Source organism: Acanthaster planci, linkage group LG01 (genome assembly GCF_054643075.1).
Source record: "Acanthaster planci isolate LZ-2023a linkage group LG01, COTS_SCS, whole genome shotgun sequence".
Lineage (NCBI taxonomy): Eukaryota > Metazoa > Echinodermata > Asteroidea > Valvatida > Acanthasteridae > Acanthaster > Acanthaster planci.
Genome location: NC_141777.1, coordinates 3,552,885 through 3,571,162, shown reverse-complemented (window position 1 = coordinate 3,571,162; position 18,278 = coordinate 3,552,885). Strand labels below are relative to the sequence as shown.

The 18,278-nt window shown below is 43.8% G+C and overlaps 1 protein-coding gene across 4 annotated transcripts; it reads right to left on the bottom strand.

The window, feature by feature from the left end:
* Nucleotides 1–252: 252 nt before the first annotated feature.
* znf318 (zinc finger protein 318) lies at nucleotides 253–17,082 on the bottom strand. 4 transcript variants are annotated; one of them, XM_087135247.1, is made up of 9 exons: nucleotides 16,679–17,082; nucleotides 12,500–12,937; nucleotides 12,080–12,267; nucleotides 7,934–11,618; nucleotides 7,317–7,490; nucleotides 5,688–5,778; nucleotides 4,813–4,931; nucleotides 2,874–4,003; nucleotides 253–2,239 (listed from the first exon to the last, which is right to left on the bottom strand). In XM_087135247.1, exons 1-8 carry the CDS (start codon nucleotides 16,928–16,930, stop codon nucleotides 2,903–2,905), a joined length of 6,048 nt encoding a protein of 2,015 aa, XP_086991373.1. In that variant the 5' UTR covers nucleotides 16,931–17,082; the 3' UTR covers nucleotides 253–2,239; nucleotides 2,874–2,902. The 4 variants fall into 4 exon arrangements, with proteins under 4 accessions (XP_086991373.1, XP_022081288.2, XP_086991378.1 ...); XM_022225596.2 differs by having other exon boundaries at nucleotides 253–2,205; XM_087135252.1 differs by having other exon boundaries at nucleotides 253–2,205; nucleotides 7,317–7,481.
* Nucleotides 17,083–18,278: the final 1,196 nt, after the last annotated feature.

Here is an 18,278-nt window from a genome sequence, read left to right as displayed (position 1 = left end):
ATTGTACAATATGGGCAATTCACAATAGTGCACCTCCAAGAGTTTGCAATGTGGTTGCCCAATCATAAAGCACAAAATCTGTTAACCCTTTCCAAATGCGCATTGGGTCGACAAATTTCCCGCTTTGCGATTAGCCAGCACATTGCAAACTCTCGGAGGTCCTTTATTGTGAAACGCTGGTATCGAACGTGCCCCTGAGAAGGGCAGGGGTGGTAGGTCAAAAAAATTGGAGGCGTGAGTGAGTCCACAAAATCCTGAAACATCAGGGGTTTCCCCCAAGTCAATATTGTCATTTATTGCAGAATCTGCATATATTTTCAAGATCATTTTTATGATGCTTATGTCGCAGAAAAACACACTAACACTGTCAAACTCACCCAGCTATCTGTGGGGGAGTGGTGCTCAGAACTACAGGGAATAACAACCTAACCACCTCGCATGTGGTTTCCGTCGTCTTCCCCACTATTCAGAGCAGTCATCTGTATGAAGCTAACGAGAGAAATACAAACGTGGACTGCAGCTTTATAAGCGCAGACAAACTTCTGAACACTGGCGTACACGCTTGGCTCATTTTTTTTGCTGTTAGTGTGTTCAGACATTCATTTTACAAAAAGGTTGCTGTTGAGGCAGTATTTAGACGGAGCTATTGAAACAGTGGCACTGTGTTAAAACTTGAAGGAAAGCAACAGCGAGCCTTGAAATATTATTCAACACATGTACATGTATTATTTTCTATTCCACACTGAATGAGCCGTGCGCTGTACACTTTAATAAAGCCAACAAGAGACCCAGTACTGAAACAGTATACGTTCTGAATGTACACCACTTCACGTAGGTTTTCATTTGATTTTTTTTTATTCCAGCTAATCTACATGCCGTTGATGATGCAGATATCTCTCTGAATTTGAATCCCTCTCAGCAGAGAATGATGTCAATTCTAAAAGCGCACACAGGTTTACAGTGAAATGACAACTTTGAGGTACGCTGGATTCATGTGTACAAACCTTGCCCCAAAGTCTTTTAGCACCCCCATGGATAAACAAACTGGCATCAGAACTGTGCATGCATCTACATGTAGTCAATCTATACCCACTCTGCACCACAACTATCTTTCTTTTGTTCGTTTTGGTCAGTGTTTGATCGCTGATCATGGTGCCAAATGTTACATACAGTGCAAACTTCAAAACAAAAATGGCCTTCACGTTTTAACTCCTTTCAACATGAGCACATAATAAAAAGCGTTTTAATCCAGATCAATGTACTGTATATAAAGGCGTTTTGAAACAGCACAGCAATATGATACGGGAAATACAACCTTGCAGGACTTTTACTTTCAAAAATGTCACCCAATGATTACATTTTATCTACAAGTTAATGTGCTGTGACTTTTTGACGGACAGTTCATGTTATTGTGTACGATCTACCAGTAGATTGCATAAAAATTAACCTACCAAGCTTACTCTATACGAATAAAATCAGAACATAATGGTAGAGGTTACATTTACAGCACGTCTTTCTTGATTTATTTAAATGCCAACCCCCTACGAAATGTAACATGTAAGGTACAGTATTCATCAAAATGGTTACTATTTGGGTTAAAGATACAGAGAAAAATACATGAAACCAAGCACAGTGTACTCTCCTCCTCTGCTGCCAAATGGATTGGAAAAAGAACTGCACTGTACAGAGTAGATTCAGTACTGAAATACATCAACACAGACTAGTCAGGATTTATTTGAAACGGTGGTGAGCTCGGATTTTAACTATTACAGCTGCTCTTACTGAAAAGGAATTTCTGCCCGGTCTCCATCAGACAACTTTTTTGTCATCTTTGCAATGCCCAAAAGCGACGCAATCAATCTCGGCATTAAGGTCAGGTGTTCCAAAAAACTCTAATAATCTCTGTAAAGGCATAAAGCTGTTTCACTACACTTAGCTCCAAGGTAAAAATCCTAAAATGCAAACCGTTAAAAATCAAAGAATCACTGCACTTTGTCGCACCAATGGCCACTAAAAAATAACTTGGGTAAGAAGTGGTCTCCCGCATACCGCCTATTCCGATACGATACTTTCCACGATCTTACCATGCTGCGTTGCATGCCGCACAAGATGCAACACAGACCGATCCTCTAAGTTTAACCAGAACTTCATGTACAACTGAAGGCGTTCCTGTCCCTTGCAGCACGGCAGCATGTAGTATTGAAGCTGAAAACAAAACACAATTCTCAGTACGGTGACCCTGCAAAAAATTGGGATGGTTGACATAAATTGAAATGATCCATCTTCCGGCCCTTAACCTGAGGCAATATCAGGGACAAGAGAGCCAACCTATGATGACCCAGCTTTCCAACAACTCATGGAGGAAAACTTTCAGTTCTCCACAAATACATGCAAGAGCCTAACCTTGCTTACAAAATTAAATGCCAATTAAAAATGATGTATTGAGCAAAATTTCAATTTTTCTTTTACATTTTGGAGAGAAACTGCTCTTTTTGGTTGTGAACTGTATTACTGTACCTTCAAATATATTCAAGAAGCTGAAATTTATCAACGTCCACTTCCTTTCACACAGGTACTGCTCATCAAATCTCGTGTCAAATTCAAGGAGTTATGACAACATTTAGAAGGCACTGGTAAATTTTTAACCAGTTCATTTCAGCTGTCCTGGTCACTTATGTCAGGATCATTTCACAAACTTTGAACTTGGGTCAGCTGATGGGTCAAAGTTCATGAGATTAAGACAAAGGCGTCCAAACAGGGCAGTGGCTGAATGCAAAGAGAAAACAATCCGAGAAGATATATGAAGAAAAAGAAAAGAACCCAGAGAACATGCATTAGCCTTTAATAGGAACTCCCAAAATTTCACAACTCACCGTACAAAACTTGCTGCATGGTCCCCTTCTTAATCAGGCTTGTAGAATATGCTGTATAGGTTGGTAGCTGTCGATGATGCAAACGCAGGCATTGATGCTGAAACGGGTGCCACAGAGGCAGCCGAGACAGGTGGCGGGGGCTTAGGCTTGGGAAGGCGATCCTCCAGGGTTGGCATGTCATCATCCATGCCGGGAACACAGACGTCGGCCTCATCCATCTCCTCAAGTGACATCCTTTTAGGCGGAGGGAGGACCGGTCCAAACATATCGGCCTCTTTGGCCTGGGTTACAGCTTGCTTGACTTGGGCTATTTGCTTGGAATGAGCCGCCCAATCTTTAGGTTTGTCCTTCGGTGCTACTGTCGGGTCTGACTTGGGAACTGGTGCGCTTTGTTTCGCTTCGGTTGGTGGTTTCACCGGCTGTGGCTCTTCCTCCACACTCTTGCCCTTGAATGCATTGGCGATGTCGGACGGGGTCATCTTGACAGCTTGCAGGTTCTCCTTGGCACTGCCTTCTTTGTCCTTAACAACAGGCAGTGTGTCAAAGGTCAAGGACTTCTTGGACGAATCGGGGAACACATTCTGCGGGACCAGCTTGCTGGTCTGCGGGAGCTTTGGAGTCGCCGTCTTACGTAACAGGAACCTGCTGCTGGGCCCTTTCATCTTGCCCACCATGGGAGCGATTTTGGCAGCAAGGGCTGCCTTCTTATCAGCTGCCGTTGGAGCGGTGCTCACGTCAGGAGCAGGAGGCGGAACTGGCTTGGGTGGTTTGGCTTCCACTGGCGGCGGCGGTGGTGGTGTCTTTTCGGGCTTGCTCTGCAACTGGTTTTCGGACTTGGTTTTATCCTCTGCCTTGGGCTTCATATCCTCGCAGCGCTCCTCGCTTTTGGTGGAGAAGTCAAACATCCCAAACCCGCTTTGTCCCTTGGTGCCCACCATCTTGATATCCTGGTCCTCCATCTTGGTTTTCTTGAGTGGCACCTCGTCTTCTTCCTCCGTGTCGCTGCCGGCATCCTGTTTACGCTTTTGCTCCCTCTCCTGGTTCACGGCCAACTTCAGTTTCTGCGCTCGACGGGCTGCTTTCTCAATGCCGAGACGCTTCTCATAGTGAGAGTTCTCCTCCAGAAATTTCTAGGGGGAAAAAAAGGAGTGCATCAATAAGGCATCGCCCTTCATCCCTATTTTACTCACAAACAGGTCCTCCGGTGGTAAATTATATGTAGCGTACACACAGCCATGCTCTGACTATCCCAGAGGAAAGTGCACTGGTTCCCACTGCCCCGACAATTTAACACCCTCCCATAGACTGAGCAGAGGTGCTTGCCACAGGGGACAGAACTGAACAAAGGACCGACGATCAAAGACAAGAAACGCCGTTTCTTCCCTTTGAGTGTGTCTGCCTTTTATGGAAAAGTAAAACGTACAGCAGGACAAATTAAAGCTGCTTTTTCTACTGTCCAACTTCATGCACCAAACTCAAAGATTTATCATCATATCAAAGCAACTCACAACGCTTGAAATCCTTGACCAGCACCGTGAGAGTCTCTCCAGTTTCAAATTTTGACAAAGCTCTCTATTTTTACCTGTGAGACTTTATTTAACTTGGTTTCAGTGATGCTAAGGCTACATCTCAGCAATGGCTGACCCTAACAGAAAAACATCAGTGGCTTTCGGCCACTTGTCGACCTTGGCCACACTGCATGCACTGTTCAGCCCGTGTATAACAAAGTCCTTGGGCCGTTACAAATAGCCTTGGTATAGCAGGAACCTAGCATTATCAGGAACAGAACGCAAAGAGTTGGAACCAAAGTGGGATGCTGGATTCATAGTTTATTGACGGGGTTCAACTGTACCAACAATCTACAGTCTACTTTTAGGCCTATACTTTTTGAAAAAGTAGGGAGAGGTTGAACAAGTCATTTCCAGGGGATTTACAATACCTCATAGCCACGATTGTGTTTGGACGTCTTCAGATGCTCCGTGGCACAGACACCGTCCCCAAAGAACTCCTTGCAGAGACGGCAGAAGAATCCATTGACTGGCATCATGAACTCTGTGCCTACATGCACACAGGAAATATTTCACAACTAGATTAAACAGTACAAGACCCTTTTAATGCACAAACTTATGTATGGAATGTTTTAACTACACTGCCCCATAAAGAATTACATCAACAGTCCAATCATAACACCAACAAGCAACAGACTTCATAGGAGCACACCAAACATATTAAAGTTTTAACTATCTGTTCCTGTTCAGAGGCAAGTAACTCGACCACTGCACTGTTGGCAAATATTTTGGCCTGTAAGTTTTGCAGCTTTCAAATAAAAAAAAGGGCCAATTTGGGATTGAAAACTAAAACAAAATTCCAAGAAACAAAAACATAGAAAACTGATTTGTTTGCAATGGCACTTCAGTATGAAAACAAGAAGAATGGAAGTACATCAAGCTGAGCCATCCCTTGCACACACTTCAAAATCTAAGAGGCAGTCTGGGTGGACGTCACTGAATTTAGGAAGGTGCAGCTAGGCCACCGTCATTCTGCATTGGGGCGTGTTGCCTGGGTAGGGATCCTACACAAGAAAAGGTTCTTCAACCATTCAGGAAGACTTGGCACAAAAACAGGTCCGTTATTTTGCTTTTTCATTTCAAATCGAAGGCTGAAGTTGAAATTTTCATCATTTACATGTATTTAAAAGTTTTCGAGTGTAAGAGTAAAAGAAACACACATGCCAACTGAGCCAGAACCCTAAACACTAACCATTGATTAAAAGTAAGATAAGGTATGCAGCCTACTTGGGATAAGTTTTCTAACCTCTGATGGGGGCATCAATGGTGTTAGCAGCTTTTTTCTTTGTCTTCAAAAGTGTCTCCTGCATCCACGGACGATCATATGGATCACAGTTCTTCTTGTTACAAACATCAGCACAGACCAGCCAGCACCGGAGTGAGGTACATCCCAGAAAAAGAGCAGAAAAGAGATCAACCAAGGATATCACGGAGACACATACATACAGCAAAATATTTTATGATGCAAATCTAAAGAGCGAACAACATTGGCAGGTTATTTCACATTCCTTCATAAATCGAACAATCCATCTCTTCTTTATATGGATCTGTATTTAAGCATACAATGATGCAATTTTTACCTTGTTGAGCACATTGGATGAATCGTCTAGATCTTCCATTGTGAGGTGGAACTTACTTTAGTTGTTACTGCTTGATGAGTGAGTTCCGGGAGTGTTTAGTATTGGCAAGAACACGGTGCAGGGTTTACCATGGTCAAGGTGGCAATTGAGCCACTTTAACTTCAAACAAAATTAGAGTTATACGCTGATAGAACTTGTGATTGTTTGACACACTTTCCTTGAATGAATGGTATGATTCAAACCAACTAAATGAAGGTGCTTTAACTAAGAATGCCTGACATTTTCATCGCAGAAACTCATAACTTTAAAGAAATAATTATGACAAATAATTGACAAAGGTCGAAATTCAACTAAAATGGAAACTTTAAGCAAGCGGGATGAAGAACGACATGTACTGTAAGATGAGTTACACTGGGTTTTACTTCTTGCATCATTGACTGTTTAGCCAGTAGTCCTTGACTGCACTTGCTCCAGGCATCCAAGTAAAATGTTACTGAATTAATCTTTGGAACCGACAAATTATTGAAAGTCACAGGCATGGTACCACATATAGAGGATTTTCAGTCACATGATTTTTGACGGTCAGCGTTCAAGTTACACAGATGTGTGTGAAAACACGCCTTCGATGTCTCTCAACATTCTGGCATACATAAAATTGCCAGCAGAAATACACAGGTTCTAAAATGAACGTGCCTCCATGGACTTGGTAGGCTCACTGAAATGCCTTTGCCCGTCATGTTACGTCACATGAAAAACCTCTATTTGCCCACAAAGATCAACAACATCACCAGCGTATTTTGTGATGCCTATGCCATCCAATTCACTGGAAATCTGGTTACATTGCTTATTAATTAGGGGTAATCTGTCACTATTTGTCCCTAGCCACAGACTGTACGCAAAGTTTTGTAAGCACAACTTCACTCCAGACAATTCCAACACCATCGACAAATGCTTTGTCCTTGTATGCCAGTTTCGAGAGAAAAAAAAATAAAGTACTCTTGATGAGGCAGCAATCCTTGGCTGAAACACTGTTCAGGTTTCTTAGCAGTTGAAGAGATGCTCTCTGTAAAAAGTCACAAATTACAAAGACAGAGAAACTGATTTGGCGGTAACAAGGAAAATCCTCTGCAATGAAACCTCCATCACTTGAAAGAGCGACTCCTACAGAAAAATTAAAAAGTTGAAAAAAAAAAACAGGCCAATCAAACTCAATGCCAAGAAATGGGACCAGCCACTCTCACGCATGAAAGACTTGTGAACAACAGACAAGCAAGGAAATACCCCGGAAACCTTACCTTGGCGTGCATTTTCGAATGCAGATGGATAAAGAAATCATTCAGCGTGGCAGACTGGACATTACAGAGTTTACACCAGTGATCTCCTGGGTCATAGTAAGTGAACTCGAAGCGAAGCAGCTTGTCAGACTTCTCACTGGACTCTGCCTCCTTCTCCACTTTAGGCTGAACATCCTTGTAAAGGAAACGATGCAACATGTTCACGACATGACAATAGCACTAAACATAATTATTCCAAATTACTTTTAAAATGTTTGGTCGTTGATATAAACTTAAAACAATGCAGGATTTTTTTGCCACTTATGGGAAGTCATTTCAGAGAAGAAAACGTTTGACAAAAAGCAGCTTCTGAAACTTCAAAACATTACATAAAAATAATTTAATTTATAATAATATAATTTTCCAAACACAAGCCAATGCACACACTTAGCCTTGACTTTCATGGAATTCAAAAGCTGATTTGCAGTAACTTCTCAGAAAGTGTAGAAGTTAAAAACTGAAAAAAATCACAATGTGTGGGTTTTGCCCCTGAACTGAAAGTTAATAAATGACCTCAGTTTCTGATATCATGGAGACTTTGACAAAAGTCACTTGTTAATTCTGTACTAAATATTAACCTGACGGTCATCTGGCTTCTTTTCCTTTGAAATTTTGGTGGATTCCCGGTCCTTGCTCGAAGTTCTTGTGGCATCTTTGGTCACTTCTTTGGGTGCTGCACGTTCCTTGGAGTCCCTGGAAAGACGCTCAGACTTGGAGGATTTGGAACTGTCCCTGGACTGCCTCCTCTCGGGTGATCTGCTGTGACTTTTTTCTTTGCCGCCACTATCCCTTCTTTTCTGCGCCTCCTCTCGGTGCTGGTTCATCTTCCGTCGAAGGGCTCTCAACTGATCACAGATCTTGTCCTGCTGCGCATTATTATCTGACAAGAGTGAATCTCTGTGTCCTGAAGTCATGTACATCTGGCGCTTTATCTCTGCATTCTTCTTGCAGAGCTTCTCAAGTTCCGTTTCGAGAGAATCTATTTTGTCCCGGAGCTCTTTAGTGTCAACTGAATCTGATTCCAAGAGCCTCTGAAATTCTCTTTCCTTTTCTTTTTGGGCTTCTTTTCTCCTTCTCTCTTCTTCCTCTTTCCTCCTCCGCTCTTCATCCCTCTTCTTACGTTCTTCTTCCCTTTTCCTACGTTCTTCTTCTTTTTGCTTTCTCTCTTCATCTTCTTTACGCCTTCGCTCTTCTTCCTCTTTACGCTTCCGTTCCTCTCTTCTGCGCTGCTTTTCCTTCTCAATGAGCTCTTCGGCCTCCTGGCGCAGCCTCCGTTCTTTCTCTCGCTCTGTCTCAATGATCTGTTTTACCTCATTCGCATCTCTTCCTTGTTGGTAGCGCCGTTCAATTTCAAGTATTCTCCTCTGGCGCTCATCCATCTCTGGGTCAGATTTGGGCAGCATGACTACGCGGTTAGAGCCAGATGACGAGTCCCCGGCTGTGTTGACCGAAATGAAGATATTCTCCGGCTGAAAACTAGGAATATCTCTGGTCGTGTTGGCCCCCAGCATGGAATCGTGAGGGGAGTTAACAAACTGCACCGTCTGCTGGATGGGCGGGTACTGCTGGCTTTGATGAGGTGCACCAGTCCGCGGTTGTTGTTGTTGTTGGCCTTGGGTGTCTTGATAATACCCTTCTTGAGGCTGAGCCATGGGATAAGAATCTTGATACTTCACCTCATGTGACTGTTGGTCTGGGACTTCGTGTGGCAGATACTGGTCATAGCCATGGGCTGATATGCCTGCTTGCTCAGTGACATACTTCTCTTCTGTGGACGGCCTATGGGTGCCAGTATGAGTTTGGATCTTCCCGATTTCTTGTGATTCCTCAGATTTTGCAGTTTTGCGATCTTGCGATCCTGATGAACCAGATGTTTTATCTCTCTTCTCGGAGACCTCTCGCTTGTGCTTCGAGACATTCTTTTTGGCATCTCGGATGAAGTCGTCCAACTCTTGATCCGTCTTCATTTTTATACCCTCGTCCAGAAAAGATGCTGTTTTGTTCAGACCCGTTAGGTTATCCTCAATAACAGGGGCAGCTTCCGTCTGTGCAGGTTCTACAAGTTTCTCCGAAGGAAGGTGAGCTGCATCTTTTTTAGGTACTTTCTTTGGTTCCTTTGACTTTGAGGCTTTCTTGCCCTTCCCTTGTTCTTTCTGTTCCTTCTGCTCTTGGATTTTTTGTGCCAAACTAAAATCAAAGCCAATAGCTGAGAGAATGTTCTTTATCTGATCTTCACTTGGAACTTCAACTTTGGGGGCTGAGGCCTCTGGTTGAGAAGGCTTGACTGCTGGAGCAGCTTTCTGTTGTTGGGTGCTCTTTTCTTCCTCATCCGCATCGCCATACAAGAAGCGGTCCTCATCATCCACGGAAACAAACCCGGTATGTGTCTGCTTCTTCAGCTCAGGTGGCTGTGGGGCAGATTCGGCCCGGTAGGGATTCGATTGGTCAGAATGACTGGCTCCAAATAACCCTGCCTCTTTAGATGGCGTGTAGGAGATATGCTGCATCTGGGGCTGTTCTTGTGCTCTTGTTGCTGGCTGGGGCTGAATGTCTGCCTGCGCATGCATCTGGATAGGATGGCTTGACCTTGCCTCCAGATCCCCACTGGGAAAAAGCTTTGGGATGCTGGGCTGGGAGCTTGTTGTACCAGCGGTCTGACCAAGACTCTGGGCAAGCTCCCTGATCTTACTGGCAGTAACGTCATCTAAAGCCAGCGATGGAGTAGTGGACTGCTGTGAAAATACTGGGTATGACTGCCCAGTGCTAGGGGTAAAGACTTGCTGGGAGACGGTAGGGTAAGGCTGCTGTGACGTCACAGTGGTATGTGTCTGGAGTGACAAGACTGGATGCACCTGATGAGTCCCTGAAGGAAACATCTGCTGTGATGCAACAGGAGTAAATTGATGCATTGATGCGGGTGTTACCGGCTGGGGGACCAAAGGGTGCATTTGTTGAGATACTACAGGGTTGGCCTGCTGAAACAAGTCCTGTGGGATCTGCTGGGAACTGGCAGGATACAGCTGCTGCGGCATTGGCGCTTGAGAAGATGCCTGACTGAACACGGCAGGCTGTGGTACTGACTGTTGAACAGGCTGCAAAACTGTCTGCTGCATGGGTTGCTTTGCAACCTGCATCTGCTGCTGATACCCAGCACTGTCACTCTGACTGGCAACGGGAGCAGAGGGTGCTGCTCTTTGGTACAGGCCAGTCAGACTACTCAACAAGCTGCTTATCTTCTCTGCAGACAAGTCAATCGGCGGAGCTGCTGCGCCTGGGATATCAGCAGCACTCCTGGGAGGCTCCTGAAGCTGCCGCGCTTGCTGATCCAGGGGTGCCTGTTGATGAAGCTGAGGAGTTACGGATGCCAGGTCTGGTTGGCTATACACAGGTAATGGCTCCAGTTGAGGAGGTACTGGTGACCGAGTCGGTTCGGGTGCACGTTCCTGATGGGGAGACTCAGATGGCTGTGCTTGTGCAGCAACAGGAGACTGCCGGAGAACATTGCCGGGGGACTGGTGAGGGGCGGTGGCAGGGGACCGGCCAGCTGTGTTCTGCGGGGACTCCTGAATCGGAGTACCCGCTGCGGCGTTACTTTCTTCTGGGGCCACTTTCTTCAGAATTGATTTCTTCAGAATTGACTTCTTCAAGATTGACTTCAGGGCTTTGGGCGGCTCCGCCACATCAGGTGCACTCTCGATTGTTTTGGTTTGATTCACTTGAGACGACGCCGAAGACGATGCATGTCTGGACTTAGTTGGCATGGGTATGCCAGGTCGTTGAGAACGTTTCTTGTCCTCATCCTTTTCAGAGCTCTGCTTCTTTGACTCGTTTTTACCAAGGAAATGGTAGAGCGGAGGAACATCGCTTGGCGGCAAAGGAGAAGGTGTTTTTTTGCTTCTTTCAGCCAGGAAATCTTTATCTCGGCGTGGATCTCGAGGTCTGGCCGCCTCCTTGAGTTTCTCATCCCGCCAATTTCTGTCAGCATCCCTCGCTCTGTCTCTCTCTCTTTCTTTTTCCTTCCACTGGTCGTCTGGCCGTGACCTGTACTGGCCTCTCTCTCCACCCTCTCTCCTGTCATCCCTTTCTCGGTCGTACCGGCTCCGCCGATGCTCGTAATCTATCTCCTTTTCCTTGCCGTTATCTCTGGGAGAAGGGGCGGAAGGATCCAATCTTGGCTTTTCTAGAGAGCTGCTGCGACTGCGATGAATGCGGTCAGCACCTGGGTTGGCAGGAAGTTCTCTGTACCGCTCTTCCCTTTCCAAGCTGAAACAGGAAACAGCAAAAATGTACTCATTTTATGCCAAGAAAAAACTTGTAAAACTTCATATGTCTTGAGTTGAGATGTTTCAACAGCTAATCATGTAGAAACTATTCCACGTACTGCAACTGTAAATAATGTTACCAACAATGTAAGAATATGACTTAATCTGCTTATTTGTGTAATGAATACTAAAAAGTGTAACAATTCCTTAATGGTAATTTCAACATTTATGAATTTCAACAAATAAATTCCTATGAACTACATGTAAATTTGTGTTAATTTCCCAGTGAAGCATAAAAAGTGAAGTTTGAACTTGCAGATCCGTGCCAGCATAAGAGAGACAGAGATCTCAGACAGTGCTGATTCCTAAGGCGACTAGCCCAGCAAATCTTTCATGAAGTACATACTGTAGTTTGAGAAGCAACATTAGTTAGTGCCTGTGGTCAGAATGTCTTAATGGTACCTCGACTGTCGCTGCTGCTGGCCATAGTTGTGAGGACCCAGTGGCTGTCTGTCGCCCACCGGCCCAAGCCTGTCCAATGCAGATGACTTCTGATCCAGGGGAGCCCTAGCACTGAAGTAGTGCTCATTGCCAACAGTGATGCGAAGGGACTCAGCATCTGGCACGTAAGGACCAACCTGTGGGGTCGACTGAAAAAAAAAATACATCAGATTTTAATGGACTTCTATTTATCAATTATAATCAAATTCTAAAGATTAGAAGGTGAGCCCTGAACCTTTAAAGAAAAATTTCTCTTTATCTTGAAAACACTGTACGAACATCTACATGCAAACCAGAGAGATAATGAGCGGCAGGATGCACATGTTTAACCACATATGCTGCACATGAATTTGAAATACTTTAACATCAGGAAATCTTCACCTCATTTAAGTGGTGATCTTGCATACTCCCGTGGATGCCCTCATCATACAGAGGCGGATGGCCATCGTCGCGCCCAGGCGACTGCGACCTCCGACTACCAGCGCTCCGGTTACTTTGGTCCAGGCCAGGAGACTGTCGGGAGTGCCTGTCAGAGGGACCCGCTTGGAACATGTCGATCGGCTCATGAGGGGGCAGCTCCACGGGCACCCTGTGATCATCTTGATCAGACGCTCCACCGAAGGGAGACACAGGAGGCGGGTGTTGGTCAAAGCCTTCCTCAGGAGGATCCGGCTGCGTATCGTCCCCCGGCGGCCACTGGTGGTCAGGAGGGGGCCACTGATAGTCTGGAACATCCTCCTCAGATGGGTGCTGAGGGTATCTTCCTTGCCTGTCTTGAGAGAAATGTGGTGGTGGATTTGGGTCGCTGGCACCGGGGACCTGCGCAAAGACAAACACATACGAATGCAAGGGTATAGTCATTTTGATCCAAAATTACATGAAGTAATAATGGAAGGCATAACTTTCGTTCCCAGTGCATCTACATCAAAAATGCTTTAATATTTTAACATCATTCAACATAAATCCAAGAACTGCAAATTGCTCTAACAATCACTTCACAGTCAATGTGCATTTACTTACCTCAATAACCATGATAACAAGTTTACTGAGAAATGTATTGAAGCCTCCAAAATGTCTCTTTTTTTATTTTTCCCCGAACTGTTTTCTTTTTTTTTATCCAGATATTTCATTTATTAAAAATATTTTTCATGTGAATTCACCCGATGGAAATTTGTGTACACTGTATGAGGCGAGCACTAGATAATGAAAATTACACAGTGCCAACTTTCAAAACTCCTTGCGGAAGGAACTGAATCTTCTTACAAAACCAAAGAGCAAAACATTCCTCTTTGTTGGCCACATACATTTCATCGAACAAATCCACTTGTGTTGCTGTACTGTTTTCAGTAACCATCCCAGAATCTGGGTATGAACCAACAGACAGCTCCAGCTGAAGTTTTCACCTGTCATTTTCTGCCCATATCAGATATCACATACTTGTGTATACATCACATGGGGGAAGGAGGAAAAAGAGAAGGTTTTCAAGCTCCACACAGTCATTTTTTCAATTTTCACACTGTAATTTCTCAGGCTATTTTTAGCAATCGAAGATGTTCGTCTCAAGGCTCCCCAGCGGCTTAAGTCAAAGAGATCTAGACTTTGTGGCAGAGGGCTACTTCATGTACCAGGTATATTTACGCATCTGAAAAGTCTGCATCCGACATTCTACATCTGAGGCAAACTTAACGCCGCGCTTCAGCTTACACGCTTTGCTGCGCAGGGCATAATCTGCCTGCCTGCAGGGATACGACTCTTCAACAGCTCTGTGTCCCGTTCATCTCACTTTTAAGGTAAAGGAGTGAAATCTGTACCATTTCTGTTTCCTGATTTACGCAGTCATTGTAAAATGTGATGATCTACAGTACATTTATCTAATCCAAATTACCCTGATGAGAAACTTATCAATAATGCATTATGTTCACACTTCAATGCTTTTTTTTTCTACTAAATCCACTGAAGGCCATAAATTGTAATGAACAGTGACATCTCTCAAGTTCCAGGATTGTAGTCTGAGCATTGCTGGAAGAAAGAAGAACCCCCCCCCAAAAGAAAGTATCCATATGAGGATAAAACATCCATACATAATTAAAAACTGTTTTCTTACACCTGAGAGAAATTTGAGATATCATAATAACAAATGGATGCTGAGAAAATATATCAGGTTTAAATGACCGGCATGATTTTTATCAAGTGACGGCAAAATTATGGTAGCAATGCACGATCCATATAAAACAGATTTAAGCCTAATTGCATCTGCAAAAAAACTAAAATACAAATAGGCCTAATGTCTGAGCTGTGGGTACATGTAACTAGCAATCATTTATACACGAGCCAATGACTAGGCCTACCACAAACTAATTGTAAATGCAATAAACTGCACTCTCATCAGTTGATCGAAAAATGCTTGTTTCATGTCAAAGACTGTAAAACAAAAAGTATTTTTGCAGTCTACGAACTAACAATTTGAGACAACTACAGTTATCTGTGCATGTAAACTGGATCCGTTGAAAGGAATGTGGGATCACTATGGTTAAAACCCCTGGGATTTTCAAAGTAAGCAAGATGTAGCAGTACGAGTCCAATTTTTAGTTAAATCAAGTGCAACAACTACTGACCCCTGCGGTGATTAGCATACTTGCTCAATAACGCACAATGTAGCTTCATATTTTGCAATACTCAAGAAGTTCCAGCACCGAATGATATATTGCACATGTATGCTAGGACAGGTCACATACATATAGCGGCCACTGTAGAACATGCTGTCATCCATGGACGTGCTCAACATGTGCACACAAACCATCAGGAAATGAGTTTTGAGATTAACCTACATGTAACTCTAAAATTCCACTTATACTGTGTGTATGAGTTACATGTAAGTGTTAATAAGCACGAAGTATTATCTACTCTGGGCCACAAGGGTATAAAGTTTCACAAGGGTCTAAGGTTCAGACTGACAATGAATCAAAGTATTTCCTACTTTTGAATTAAGTACATGTACATTGAAATTTTGACTTTTGAAACAACTAGGAGCAACTTTCCACACAGTGCAATCCTACTGATTTGGGATGTGTGATCAAACCCACATGCCATCGCATGCCTAAAAGTAAATATATCATAATTTTTAAATCTATTAACAAAATAGCTGAGCAGCACGGCTTCTGCTAGCCAGCAGTACTCCACCAAGTTGACGGTACCATGGCCGAGCTGAGTAGACTTATGTACTTGCACCAATGGCCGAAGCCGCATCAAGTCATCCTCACCGGCCAATCAGCTGGCGTCACAGAAATAACAGCCAGCATCTTTACATAACGTGGTTTCATAACATTACACGAGATACATTGTGCGCTGACGCTGTAAAGATGGAAGGATTCTAATAGAGTTTTAAGTGCATTTTTTTAACAGTGCATTCAAGCTGTGGGAAAGAATGAAAGACATTGGATACAAATTTAAGTAACGCGAGATGACGGCAGGAAGTTCGCCTTGGTTTTGAGAAGTTTTTCCATATTACTTAAGTCTCCTCGCTGAACAAATGTGGTAAATTTGACACAAGTACAAGGTTTGTGCCAGAATACGCGCATACAGCTTTATCATGCCGTGTAGAGTGCACATGAGACTCCATCTCCCATCTCCGAAAATGGTCCAGCCAATATCGTTAGTGGCCAAGATGGCAAGTCGGCCCATGGCCCATCAGCCCAATTCCTGCCTGGTTGGTGCACGCAAAGTGTATGATACGCTCAGTTCAATATTTTGCATGCCAGCCGCCTTGAAGCCACGCCCTTACGTTCCATAAAAGGCTACTGAGGTCATCTAGTGGCCAAACAAAACAATTTTCGATTGGATGCTGCGTTGCGCGTTCCGCTTATTGTACTACTCAAATCAAAGGCAAGTTGACAGACACTGCACTATCACGTCTATCGCTGTGCAAACAGATACACTCAGGCAGCGCTTTCGCAGTCACAATGTACATGTACAAGTACGTGTACAGTCTAGCCGTACGCAGTGCATAGCCAGAGCAGTGCGTATAATTTGTATACATGTATCAGAGAATTAAAACGTTCGTGTAGTAGGTAGGTATGCATAGGTACATGTGTGCAGATCCTTTTACTGCTGCTTTATGATTTCGAATTTGAAATGTTTTTTGGATAGTCTTTTTGTGAAAATAGGGCCTTATGAAAATTTTTTGTAAATAAAATATTTTCCCGGCGGGGTGTTTTGCCAGAGGTGCAAACCTAAAAGTTTCATTCTCATAGCCTAAAGAAAGAAGAACCACATTTCTTCCTACCGCCAAGACCGATCTAGGTTAAGTTGCATTTAACAAAGGTTTTCATTTCGTAATTAGGTACACGACTTCAGGGTGAGTGGATCATTGGCATGATTGGAGATCAAACTAACAGTAGCCTTGGCCCTACTCAGTAGCACTGCGATTAAGTGCACATGATCGCATTACATTTGTACTTGTTGCAGAAGGCGTTCAGGCCCATAAACGTAGAAAATAGTGCGCTTCATCATTTCATGATTATTCACTACATCCGTCACTTTCTCCTTGCAGTCTTGGCCTACCTGAAAGTCTGCCATATCCATTGGCTCTACAGCACCCTCGTGTTGGGGTCTCTGGTTCGGCGGGGCCGGAGGTCGATCGCTGTGTCTGTCGCCCCTTTGATGATGATCGCCACGGGGCCCACCATCGAGGCTACCGCCACGAGGGTATCCCCCACCATGACCACTGCCGCGACCGCCGCGATTTGATCCGCCGCGGAATCCACGATTTCCGCGTGGATGTCGTCCACCTCGCCCTCTCCAGCCCCTGTTCATTTGACCTAGGGAGTAAGATATTTCAACAGCTGGAAGATTCTGATGCGTTACTGATGTAAAGTTTGCTATTTCATGCAATTTTCGTAGAGAAAACCCTCGCTTGGGACAGTCAGACAGCCGCCATCTTGATTCAGTCGTCTTTTAAAACGCGTAGTTCGTGTAGCAGTGGCAGACGCGCTACGCGTCGGCGTGTTGTGTACACGGCCTCTAGCATTTGTGTACAATTCAAGCAAGTCCTCCAGTTTACAGAAGTAAGAATTTAATCAAACTCCATTATAATTCATAAAATCCATAAACTCCATTCATAATTCTATTATAATTCATAAATGTCGATTTCATAAAGTTCCGATGAAATTTTATTTTTGCGCCAGGTTAGGGGGTACTCAGCTGAATTCTTGCCCAATTTCTGGGAGGCTGACATGTTTGAATTTCGGACAAAATTCCATCACACTGATATGTATCGTGATGGCAATATTATCACTATTTAACCGAGTGGAAGTTGAAGATTTTTTTTAACAAAAGGTTTGGCGGCACGGTATGAAGAAAGGTGGAATACTGTGTTAGAAAATTATTTGGCAATCCCTGCTGTTTGCACCTGCCTTTCTCCATCGTTCACATGTGTATGTAGAGGATTTGTCAAGGTATTTTAATGTGTATTGTTTAGGAGAGCTTGCTTGCTAAGCGTTTTTTTTCTGAACATTATTTTATTCAGCGTTGTTACTATATTGTTACAGTGCACTCTGAGCGGGCACAAAAGAGGATGTGTATTTTTAAATAAATTTTGTCTGTCCTTTGGTACCAACTCACCGCGAACTGGCACGCAAGTTTATGCACGTTTGACGTGGGATACGCTGAGGGTTGCACTAATCACAGACATAAATAACGTAATGTTTTATGATCCAACGGGATTTTTACAATAGGGCAGGCCATAATCAGGAGGCATCATAGAAATATTTCTATAAATTCTGAACTTGGGACTGATAGTTTCCAGTTCGGGGTATTTGTTTCACAAAAAGCCCCAAATTGTGGACCTATTTTGGATAGAGGCGGGCGGCTACATTAGCCGCTGAGCGCATAGTTTTACTACTATTTTAGGGGTATCTTCGGGGAAAAGCGAATACAATTTTTTTTTTCGTGGCTAACCCCCATAAAATTGAAATGAAAAGCGATCTTCTGGCCATAATTTTGAATTTAAAGTGAAAAAGCGGAGGCCAACCTCTTAATTCAAGAGAGTCAACAGGAGGCGCTATTTTGGTCCGATTTTGCACTGTTTTCTATTTGGTGTAGTGCAACCCTCACAGTGACCGCGTATTAACATCTTTTATAACACACACCCTCTCCTGGTTCT